Source organism: Trichosurus vulpecula, chromosome 1 (assembly GCF_011100635.1).
Source record: "Trichosurus vulpecula isolate mTriVul1 chromosome 1, mTriVul1.pri, whole genome shotgun sequence".
NCBI classification, from domain to species: Eukaryota; Metazoa; Chordata; class Mammalia; order Diprotodontia; family Phalangeridae; genus Trichosurus; species Trichosurus vulpecula.
This window is the reverse complement of record NC_050573.1, coordinates 179,058,875-179,071,180: the sequence shown is the minus strand read 5'-3', so window position 1 is coordinate 179,071,180 and position 12,306 is coordinate 179,058,875. Positions and strand designations below refer to the sequence as shown.

The 12,306-nt window shown below is 36.6% G+C and overlaps 1 protein-coding gene across 2 annotated transcripts in view; it reads right to left on the bottom strand.

The window, feature by feature from the left end:
- Positions 1–12,306, bottom strand: part of HIVEP1 (HIVEP zinc finger 1) — a 182,445-nt gene that overhangs the window by 74,496 nt on the left and 95,643 nt on the right. For both annotated transcript variants that reach the window (XM_036752792.1, XM_036752783.1), the window contains exon 3: positions 3,429–3,482. In XM_036752792.1, the coding sequence (XP_036608687.1) occupies positions 3,429–3,482 (54 nt within the window). The remainder of the gene's footprint in view (positions 1–3,428; positions 3,483–12,306) is intronic.

The window sequence follows — 12,306 nt, the reverse complement described above, 5'->3', positions numbered from 1 at the left end:
TTTCAAAAATAAGCACATAGTAAGAAATATTTAAATCAGCTATCACGTCCTCATCTGTAAAATCCTGCCTCACAGCGTTGTTGTAAGGGCTATAAGAAATAATGTATGCAAAATGCATTGTAAATCGTAAAGCACAATATAAATGTCAGCTATTATTATTGTTATTATTACTGTTGTCATAATGTGGGTACAGACTATCAAAACTCCCCCAAGCTCATCTCCGATCTTTGATATTTCTAAGCTTACAAAAATTCCTAGGCTTGACAGCATACCTTTTAACCTCACTTGCACTGGGTATTTAAATAACATTAAATTGCCTCTTTATCATTCCCCCTAGATTACAAAACCATGGTACTATTTATTATTAAGTGCACCTTAATTTTTGGACTTCTTGAAACATAGCCATTTAAACAATGAACTAGTAACAGTTAAGGAAAACCAAAGTGTTTGTTTCCTACAAGAAATGGTACATCTGGCTTCTCTCCCAATTCCACCTTATCCTCATGATAATTTGCTAGAGATACTGCTGTCAACCCACAAATACAATAAAACCTAATTCTGATCCTATCAGTTGAAATTGGAATTAACAGACGCAAGATATGTACCCAGACAGCTTTGATTCAAGAATGAATGTCAAGTGCTAAGGAATGGGCCAAAATGCTCTAGGAAATTTTAGTAGGGAAAAAATATTTTTAGCTGGGCAAAGGGATCAAGGAAATGCTCAAGTGAGATACTGAAACTAAGCTGAGCTTTGCTTCAAATGGCAGAGATGTTAGGAAAAGTTCCAAAAGTCAGGGGAGTCTGTATGTGCATAGAAATGGAGATAGAAGAGGATATCATGAAGGTGTGTGATAGAGAGTGATTCAGTTTGACTGGAAAATGAACTACATGAAGATTTGTCTGAGATAAATTTGGAAATGTAAGCTAGAACCAGACAATGAAGACATGCTAAGATAAAATGTTCATATTTATTCAGAATTCGCAATAGGAAACCCCTAAATGATTTTTCTTTGTAGTACAGTGGTGACATGATAAGAATGCTAGATATGAAAGATGAATGGGAGAAATATAAGAAACCAATTAGGAGGAAAAACCAGATAGGAAGCTACTAAAATGGTCATGAGAAGAAGAAATGAGAATTGAGACTAGAATGACTGTAGTATGAAAGAGAGACGAATGCAAAAAAATATTTTGTAGGAAGAATAGACAAGACCTAATAAAAGATTGAGTATGTAAGACTAAAGAGAGACAAGAATCAAAGATAACTGTCAAATTATTAATATGGAAGACTGGTAATGCTACTATCAGAAAATTCAGAAAGATACAACTCAGAGGAAGTGTGAAGGTAGAAAAGCCAAGATTTGACAAATGACTGGATATGTAGATTGAAAGAAAGTTATGAATTCAGAATAACAGAGGTTATGAACCTAGGAGCCTGGAAGAATGATGGTGCCTTCAATAGAAACGGGAAGGTTTGAAAAAAAGGGTGGGTTTGGAAAGAAAGAAAAAGACTCCCTGTTTTGGACAAGTTGAGTCTGGGGTGTCTCTAGAATATCCAGTTTGAAATGGCTGAAAGGCAACTGATGTTCTAGATTAAAACTTGGAGAAGATGACAGGGCTAGATATATGGATTTTGGAGTCACTGGCATAGAGACAATAGTTAAACCTTTAGCAGCTGGTGATATCTTTGAGAGAGACTACAGAAAGATAAGTTTTTCTCTCCTCCACAAATCCTGCACTTATACTGGGGAATTTCAACACCCAATGTTGATTAAACTCCCTAACTTCCCACTTCTCTGCTTCTTTAAATCCTTCTCCACCCCACTTCAGCCACACATAGAGATGGTAATACACTGGATCTCAAATGAAGAGGAATTATTAGCTAAAAGAGTAGTAAAGACAGATGAAAAATAAAAGTACAGTCTCCATGTGGTATTTTTGCTGGGTGAGTGTTAGTATATTGGACTTAGTCACTCTACCTGTTAGCAGGGAGGGAGAAGTGCTGCAGCTAGAACCTACTCCACTGGCAGAGGGCCCTGGGTCTGGGAAAATTCTGGCCTACTGCTGCTGCTGTTCTTCTAGAGTGGCCTGGGGAGGGAAGGGGAAGGGTGCTGGGTCAGTGTCACTGATGGAGCTCTGTCCTTTTTTGGCAGAGGGTATCGTGCCAAGCCTGGATGTTGAGGCTGCCCAGGACTGGTGGAATTATTCTTTCCTCTTCAAGAGGTGGAGATTGTTAGAAAAGAGAAGTATTGACATTTACACCAAAATGCTATAGTATTAGTAATAAGGTGAAAAGAGCTTTAGAAAATTAATTGGTTTTGCAAAATAAATATTACATTTAGAGATTCCTAAGGAGAGACCTGGAATTTACAAAGACTCAAACACTTATTAATTGAGATATAATCCCCATTTTCATCTTTAAATATTCCAGTGCTATATTCCTAATATCTGCTTTTGGTCAAATTTGGTTTATGAAATCTACAAATAATTTTCCTAAAATATTTATCAAGGTGCTATAAAATATTACAACGGCATAATAAATAATAAGATAACATTATGGTTAACTGAATATGTTAAAGTACATACTATAGAAAACTAGGAGAAAAAGAAAAACAAAACTCTTATAACAAATAAGTATAGTCAAGCCAAACAGATACACACATTGGCCATCCATCAATACATAAATATGATACAAACATCACAGGTGGACAATGAACAAGGCCCAGAATGGAAAAGGAGACCAGCCTATGTTGCCTCTGCGAAAAATACACACCTTTTAATAGCCTCAAACTTCTCTCTGAAACTAATCATCTATCACCAATATTCTTCTAATGATGTTACAGCTACACATCAGAGACTCCTATAGTAACAAGAGAATACCCAAAGGGCAATAGAAAGGCCCATGATAGGCATGAGCAAACTGACATAGTAATACAAGGAAAGTGGGATAAATGATATCATTAGAGAAATGTATGACCAAAAACCCAAACAACTGGCCCGTAATGTAGTCAAATTATGAAAGCTAATATATCAAACGTAGATTTATTTCTCCCAACATTGTGCCACTAACAAGCACTTATCAGGTCTTCTTATGTGCAAGGGATACAAACAGAAGTGAAAGGAAAGCCAGATTCTGCCCTCAGGGATCAGCATCAGTTCTGATTATGAGAGTTTTGCAAATTGTTGTTTGTTACCATCAAACAGGAGTTGATTTCTAAAACTTACTTTTCAAATTAGATGGTAATATTACAAATCTGTGCAGCCTCCCAACATGCAGAAGCATAAACCTGTATTTTGGTTATCATTAAGTGATTTTAAGGTATGTTCATCTTCAGTTTTAGGGACAAACTATTAAAAAAACTGACTAAGGGAGCCACACTGTACAATCCATCCATTGTTTCTTCTGTGCTCACCTGAATTAAACTCACCTTTTTGTGAATCTTCTGCCTCATTAAGTTCTTTCTGTGCTTCTTCAATTTTGTCTAAGAAAAACAAAAAGATACATTAATCAATACAACATACATAAGTAGAGAAACATTGGCAATTAAAAAAATACTGTTTCTATACCCTCATTGTTAGGAAAATACATTTTGTTGTTAAATAACCATTTTCATATTTTAGAATCATTCTTTAATCAGTATAACACAGGAAACAATAGCAGAAAACTTTCTAAAATTACTGAATACAGACAACATGTAGACACTAATTAAGAGGATTCACAGATCATTACCAAAAAACTAAATCCCCGCATGAAAAAATTCCAAGATATATGTAGCAGCTAAATTGAACAATTTTACTGACAATAAGTTTTGCAAGCAATCAAATCAAATAACATAGGCTTATTCTGCAGTCACAGGAAATCAGAGTGGGGACTGAATAATATAATCCAAAAGTCAATAGATCTCAAGCAGCAACTCCAAATCAAACATCTTACAAAACAGCCTAATCATCAATGAAAGAAGATGAATATTCGACAAAAGAAAGGTATCTGAGTAATTCCAAAAACAAATAAATAAATAAAACAGAGGAGAAGAGATTACTCGACTTGCAAATACCCAATAACAGTACATGAAAGGTAAATAAGTACAATTATCATGAGAAGACATAGTAGTGAAATCAATTGTCTCATATTCACAGGTTATTTTTTCATAAAAAAAGGCAGAGAGGAGAATGCTTGATCTATACAAAACAATAACAAGGAACATCAAGGGATTAAAAGAATCTGAGGACTTTGGGGGGAAATTTCAATTTCAAACGGAACTAAAAAAATTTCAATGGAACTAAAAGAGTCATTTAATGAGAATTTATCTGTGAGGTCTTGTTATCCATTTTGCACAATACCATCAATTTTTAATAGAAAATAGTCTGTAGCAATTCTTTGGGAAGGACTCGATTCAGCAGTATATGTGTTATAGTATGATTGTACCTGGAAATCATAACTACCCAGAGGAAAAAAAAACAATAGAGAGTTAAGTTATTAAAGTTATATCCGTTGTTTGGCCACTAATCGAATCTGTGATCCTGGGGAAAGACTTAAAGCAATTCACCTTTCCTCATTCGTAAAATGCTGACTGTGTAGGGAAAAACACTCAAAGGCTGAGTGACAGCAAAGCATTTTGGTGAAAAGAAAAAAAAGGAAGGCAGCATTACAATCTCTAGATTCTTTCATCAAATGAGAAATAAGCATGAAGGGTATAACTTTGTCAAACTGTGTTAAGAATGATTTTCACTATACAATTTATTTAAATAACAAAATTTATAGTACTTTTCAGGAGTGTGAAAAGTCTTTCTACCAGCTAATAATAATATTTGGGGGATAAGATCCCTTTTCCTGTAAGTCATTTTGGTCTTAGTTCAGCTAGAAAAAAAAGCTATTCCTTATAACTACCCTGTACAGCATATCTCTTACAATCTAGGGATTTGAGTACTTGTGATAAATTGTTAGGAGTATCTAATTTTCCTCATCTGTTTAATAATGAACTATAAAGAATTAGGTGTCTTTTTCTCATTTTATTTACATAAAACAGAGCCAGAGATGAATAAACAAACAAAAGATGAGGTTAGCCTGTATCAGGAATTTTAAACTATTTTTCTTCCCCATGTCATGGACCCCTAGAAAGCTGGTAAAGTCTATGGACCTTTCTCAGAATATTTTTAAATATATAAAATAAAATACACAGAATTACCAAGGAAGTCAATTACACTGAAAAAAGTTATTAAAAAAAAAAAAGTTCATGTATCCTAGGTTAAAAATCCAAGCACAGTGTTTTAAACACTGACTGTAAAATAAATGCTGGAGAACATTATCCTAATCTAACAGAAAGAATAAAAAGAATGAATTGTCAAGTACAAATTAAAATTGGTAACAAACATAATTAGGGTTTAGAAAGTATATTTTAAGGTTCTATATTCACATTATCTAGGTCTATAAAGTTGGGGGAGGGAGGACGAATAATCAGCCTGGAAAGAGAAATTGGGTCAGACCGTGCCAACAGAAAAATTCTTATTTTACCCTACAGGCAATGGGGAGCCATTGAAATTTCTCAAACAAGGAAGTGCCATGGTCAGACTTGCATTTCAGGAATACCAATTTGACCCTTTTTGGAAAACAGGCTGGAGAGAGAGAGGGAGCAACAGCTAGAAGAAAGACTAATTAGGCTACTACTACAATAATCCCCTAGAGTAGGAAGGTTGTACTGGGAGAAGGAAATAGATGCAAGAGAAGTTAGGTTAAATTAACTATCCATCAACAAGCATTAACAGGGGATCTTCAATTTTATCAATTTGGAATTTCCCTCCAATGATCCAATCTTAACAGGACTTGCCTAGGTTTTCTCCAATATATTCAAGGTCTTCCTCAGTTTTTATTCTTCATTGCTAGTGTGCCAATGGTGCACTTGCGTATCCATCTGGCAGCCACTATCCCCATCACATGACCAGCTACCTCATCTGTTCTTATCATACATATCCTTGTTAAGATCTTTTATTCCTTTCTTTGAAGATCTGTACTGGTCATATGTTGCAGTCTGCTCACATCCACCATATGCTTCTTCAGTGTCCTTTGTGTGTTTATTTTTATTTGTTTAGACATTATTATACTCCATGTCTCACTACTAAACAGCAATACAAATAAAATGACAGTATTAAAAAGATGGGCCTTTCTTTCCATGGGAACCGTGGAAGGAGCCTTGCATTAAGGCAATCTAACCCTCTTTCTTCATCCTGTTCAACTCCTGACCCAACTGTCTATTCATCTATACTGTATATCAGATATACATACTGACAAAGTTCTATAGATCTTCTACCCAAATGTATGTCATGACTTTGACAAAATACATCTTCTTTCACTTTGCATCTTTCCTTTGTGGATGGTCAGGCTAAGTACTTGTGAATGAACAATGTCTTCTGGGAATTTCTGTAATATCCCCGGGATTGATGTCAGTCACAATATCATCCATAAACAGTAGCATCTGAAAAATCTAAACACTCACAGGAAAATCACTCTTCAATCTGGACTCTGGGCTGGCTCTTTTTCCATCAAAATAGTAATCATCTCTGCTGAGGATTCAGTTTCCTATTTTATGCCTTGCCAGATTTTTTTTTAAATCAGTGTTTCCTTGAATAAGGGAAAGAAGAAAGGAAGGAAGGATGGATGGAAGGAAGGAAGGAAGGAAGGAAGGAAGGAAGGAAGGAAGGAAGAAAAAGAAAGAGAACAAAAGAAAGAAGGAAAGAAAGAAAAGACAGGAATGCAGGAATCTAGCCAGTAAACCCCAAATTAACCGGAGAACTTCTGGTTATCAAAATTTACCTTCCTTTGGAGAGAAGGAGAAGGAGAGGAGGAGCTGAGTTACCCATTTAGGTAGCTGGGACTACTCACAGACTGTGTTTGTCCTTCATTTTTGAAGAGGATCATGACATCAGGAAAAATGATGACAGTTAAATTTGATTTGAGTGAGGGAGGGCTGTGCAAGGTCAGCAGCCTCACTTTCTCCTCCAGAGCTATCTGGATCCCATGACCTGATACTCACCAGGATGACTTGAGATGGCCCAGGATGCACTGGGAGACCCTGGCCCTTTTAGGCTAAGGCCTTTTCAGGTTCCCTGCCCAAGCTCTACTTAAGGGTTCTATATTTTGGGCCTTGCTGGCTCAGAGTGAATGTCAATGGTAACTGCTTCTCTTTTGACTAGCAATCCTGAGGGTCTTTCCTTCCCAGGTCGATTTTTTTTCCTGATTAAAGGGGTCATCCCTTAACTGGCATCTTAAAGAGGGCTATTCACTGAATGGGCATTACCTAATCAACAATTAGGACAATGGGACAACTTGGACACATAAAAATATACAAATACCTGACATAATTGAAATGCTAAATGGGGTAAAGTAAGAGCAAAAAGTCAAGGATGACTCCTAGGGTTCAAACTTGGAACAATAGTAATAATTGCCTCAACAGAAGCAAGACAGAGGGGTGAGAGATAATGGAGACAATATATGCAGGACAGACTGTAGCCATCCTTCTGGTCATGGGTCTTCTCGGCCAACTTGCACTCACTTTAACTTCACTGAGTAGAGTTCCTTAATAAGTACAACATTGGATCCAATTCTAAACTTTGTCCTTTCTCTTTTAAATGAATCCTGGATGATGCAGCTCAAAAGATGACCCAAGAGGATGGATGTGGTCCCCTATCTTCCAGGATCAAGTCACTCTTTAAATTAAACTAACAAACTTTCTTCTTTAAAAATTAGCCTAGTGCAGAGAGTTCAATGGAGTTAATGTTCAGGACTAATCTTACACACAAGGCCATGCTATTTGGTTCTTAGTCTTAAGATTTGTTAGGACTAAGCTACACCCTAGAGAAAAGATTTCTGCTCATAGGCCAAGTGCAAAAAAACCCCAAAAAACCAAACCAAAACAAAAATCATAAACTGAGGCTGAATAGTGAAGCAGGTGAAAGGATGCTAGAGGAATAAGGAAATAAAAGCTTGTTAATAGAATATTGAAAGCAAGAATAGAATAGAGCTTTAGAGATCACTGTCAGATACTCCCCCTTCCGCCATTCTACAGATGCAGAAACTGAGGCCAACAAATGAGAAAATGACTTGCCCAATATCACACATACGTAGCTAGTGGTATAATCAGGACTACAGAACTCATGTATCCTAGTACACAGTCAGGGCATTGTCTATTCTACCCTACTGCCTCCCTGAATCTGTCAGAGGAAGAACTTTTTGTGTTTTTCTGTTTAAGTATCTTATATTAAAGGGAATAAACTGCCATTGAATGACTTATAGAAAGAAAAAAAAGGACAACAGCTCATTAGATATGCTGCATTTATGATGCACGCGGAAATTTAGGTGATGTCCAACAGGATAGTTGGAGAGGTGGTACTAGAGCTCAGGAGAGTAATAGGGAGCCGACATGTTGATTTAGAAATCACTTATTAAGGAGATGATAGTTGAATTCATGGGAAATGATGAGATCAACGAGAGAGAGCATATGTAAAGAAAGAGAAAGATGAGTCCAGGGCCTAAATCAAAGCACACTCATGCATTACTACAGGACATGGACAATGATCCTGAAAAGGAGACCAAAAAAGACTGGGCCCGCTAGGTAAGAAGAGAAAAAAACAATGTTACAAAAATCCAAGAAGTTAGCTAAAAAGAAGATGTCAGATAGTATAGAAAAGGCAATTAGATTTAGCAACAAAGAGATAACTGATGACTTTGGAGAGCGCAGTTTCAGTCACTGCCTCTTGTAAGAATATTTTAAAAGAAATCAAGTTTTACTTTTAAATAAATACAGTAACTAGTAAAGATGGCAATGATGTGCACTAATATTTAGTAGATTATAATAATTAGCATTTACAAAGGGTTTTAGGGTTTGCAAAGCACTTGCAAAATGTTTATCACATCTGGTCCTCTTAACAACACTGAAAGGTAAGTCCTATTTTACATTTTACACTGCATTTTACAGTTGAGAAAACTGAGGCAAAAAGAGGTTAAGTGACTTGATCTGGGGCACAGAGGCTCAGTGTCTGAAGCCAAATTTGAACTCAGATCTGTCTGACCTCAGATCCAGCACCCCATTTGTAATTAAAACAGCAATAGTTTAAATAGAAATTATACAGAAAATAGCTAATTATAATAGGTAAGTTAAGATACCTACTGTCAGACATAATGTCTGTCACAATTATGTTTATGTTAAAAATTTCTTCACAAACTCACTTAACATAGAGATCACAAAACTAAACTTCAGCCCACTGCCAGATATGAAAATTCTAAATTTATATTTGTAATGGTAATGTAAATTTGAAGATCTTTCCATCCATTAGTAGACCCATGTGACCTGATTAAGTCACATGGAAGCCTAAGTCACATAAAGCTTGTGGTGGGAGAAGTTTACTGAACCGATGGAGCAGAACAGAGAAAGCTGGTCAGAGCAGTTAGTACTGAGAGAGAGAGGGAGGGAGAGAGAGAGAGAGAGAGAGAGAGAGAGAGAGAGAGAGAGAGAGAGAGAGAGAGAGAGATTTGTTTGCTGTGAGTTTTTGTTTGTGGGAAGGTCCAAGCAGGGGGAAGGCTTTGGGATGGTGGTGCTCCCTGCAGTTATAATGTGTATAAATTTCTTTGTTGCCGTGATGGATTTGGCTTTCTGGTGTTTGAATAAATGTTTTGATTCTATCTTCCATACAGAGTCTGTTATATTTTGCGATTCAGAACTACACCAGCATATTCATAGTTGCTGTAGGCACTGCTGAATACTGAGTTAATGATACAATGTTCTGAATTAATTACTTTTTATATTACACATTTCTTACAGGGAGAAACTAATGTTCTAGTCTCTCAAGTGAGAGTATAACAATACAAAGTTTTCATAGAGAAAAAACAATACAAATGACTTGAAATAAGTTGAAAATGGTATTTCATGATTTTATTTAGAAACATTTATATTATGATGAAAAGACTGGATTTGGAGTCAGTAAGTCTGTTTCAATCCTACCTATGTGACCCTGGGAAAATCACAGTCTATCTGGGTCTCAATTCTCTGAAATATAAAATGAGAGGTTTGGATTAGATGACCTCTAAGGTCCCTGATGGGCCTAGAAGCAGTAAGACCTGTGTTCAAATCTGGCCTCAGACACTCACTAGCTTTGTGACCATGGATAAGTCTCTTAACCACTGTCTGCCTCAGTTTCCTCAACCACAAAGTAGAGACAACAATAGCACCTGCAGGGTTGTTGTGAGGATTAAAGGAAATGACATTTGTAAAAGTGCTTAGCACAGTGCCTCTCACCTAGTGCTATATAAATGCTTATTTCCTTGCTTTCTCCCGAGATCTCAATCAAAGCTCTTATGACTAATAGATCTCCTAAGGTGCTTTCCAAATATAAATCTTATGATGTTCCATCACAAATTATAATTAGAAGCAATAAAAATATTTGGCAATAAAGTACAAAAATATGAACAGAGTATTACAATAAATGTGACTTACAAAAAGAGATACCATCCACATATTTCTTAATTGATTTCTATGACCTCATCATTCTCTTTTACTGTATCACTGAAGATACCTCCCTTGTTCCTTACTCCATGTACCCTCATTTTTATTCCTTTCTTAGTAGTAATATTTAAGTGATTCAAATATATAAAATCTATATAATAAAATTTTTATTAACTGTTTTTAAAATGAACTGTAAAAAGGATCCTAGTGTTTATTGAATCACCATCTGAATTTTTAAGTTACCATATGTGACTGTACTATTTATACCACTGAATTAAGCATTACTCCTACTTTCACTCATTATACATCTGTACAAGAGCCTTCTAGCTTAATGTTAGCTGCTAGTAGATATTTTAATCATCAATAAAACCAAATGTATGACAATGATATAATGCTAAAAAAATTAAAAGCTTAAATACACATAACTATTTACTTATGTTGCAAATAGACCCTCTTTACAATGAAAGGTTAAAAGTTTACACTCAAAGGCTTATTTCAGTCTTTATTTAAAATCTTATAGGAACCATCTTTACTTACAAGTTACATATTTTAAGACAACTGAGACAATATATTAGCAATCATGGAACTATTTCAATAGTCTAATCATACCCTAAAAGGCTAATCTCAACACTTCTATCCTCTACTAAGTACACAGCTGACATTCCTAAAATGAAGGTCTAACCATGTCACTCCCATGCTCAGCTTCAGTGACCTCTGGATAAAACAGAAACTTTTGGGGGGGAGGGGGCCATTTAGAGCCCTTCACAATCCAACTTCAACTGTTTCCAGGCTAATTACATGTTATTCTCCCTCCCTACGCTGCAGTCTAACTAGCTGACTTGCCATTCCCTGTACACATCATTCTATTTCCCAGCTCCATGCTTTTGGGGCATCTGGGCTGGCATGGCTAGGATGCTCTCCCTCATTTCATCCACTTCTTGGAATCCCTATCTATACTTCAAGGTTCAATTCAAAAGCCAACCACTTCCAGAGGCCTTTCTTGCTTCCCCTACTTATTGGTTATACCAAATCACTGCATATTTATTTTACATACAACCTAAATTCTCTAATCTGTGAACATGGTGTCTCCTCTCTCCCCTACAACAACAGAACCTAAGTCTCCTGAAAGCAGAACTGTTTTGTTTTTACATTTGCATAGGCAGCACAAAAGCTTGGCACAGAGCAGGATCACAGCATCATAGACTTAGAGCCAGAAGGTATCTCATAGACCATGGAGTCCAAGATCCTCATTTCGGAGACTAGGAACCTAAGGCTCAGAGATGTCAAGTGACTTGCCAGAGGCCACACAAGAAGATAATCAAATCAAGTCAATAAGCATTTATTAAACACCTGCTATGTGCCAGGCCCTATGCTAAGTGCCAAAGATACAAAGAAAGGTAAAAAAACAGAACCCCCAAACCTATGAACTCACTGACCTCAAGTCCAATTAACACCTCTCCCCACTTCCCAAGCCACTGGAAGCAAGGCCATGCTAGCAGAACGAAGGATATGACACAGGCTTAAAACAAAACCCACCCTTACAATACAGTCTTCTCTCCCTCTTTCTAGTGTCATGGATATCCTGGCTTCAGGCTGCTGAATCTTGCCCTGGCTGCAAAAGGTAGTAGGGTGAGCAAAGCCCTTCAGTGGCAAATGATAGCCAGGATCCACAGCCCTGAAATATCCACACTGCAAAGCTCTAAATTCCAACTGCTGGGACATACAACTCTATAGTACCACTGCTATAAAACTCAGTACCGCTGGTGTTGGGCCAAACAACTGAGGAACAGAAGAGCGGGACAGGACACCAGGG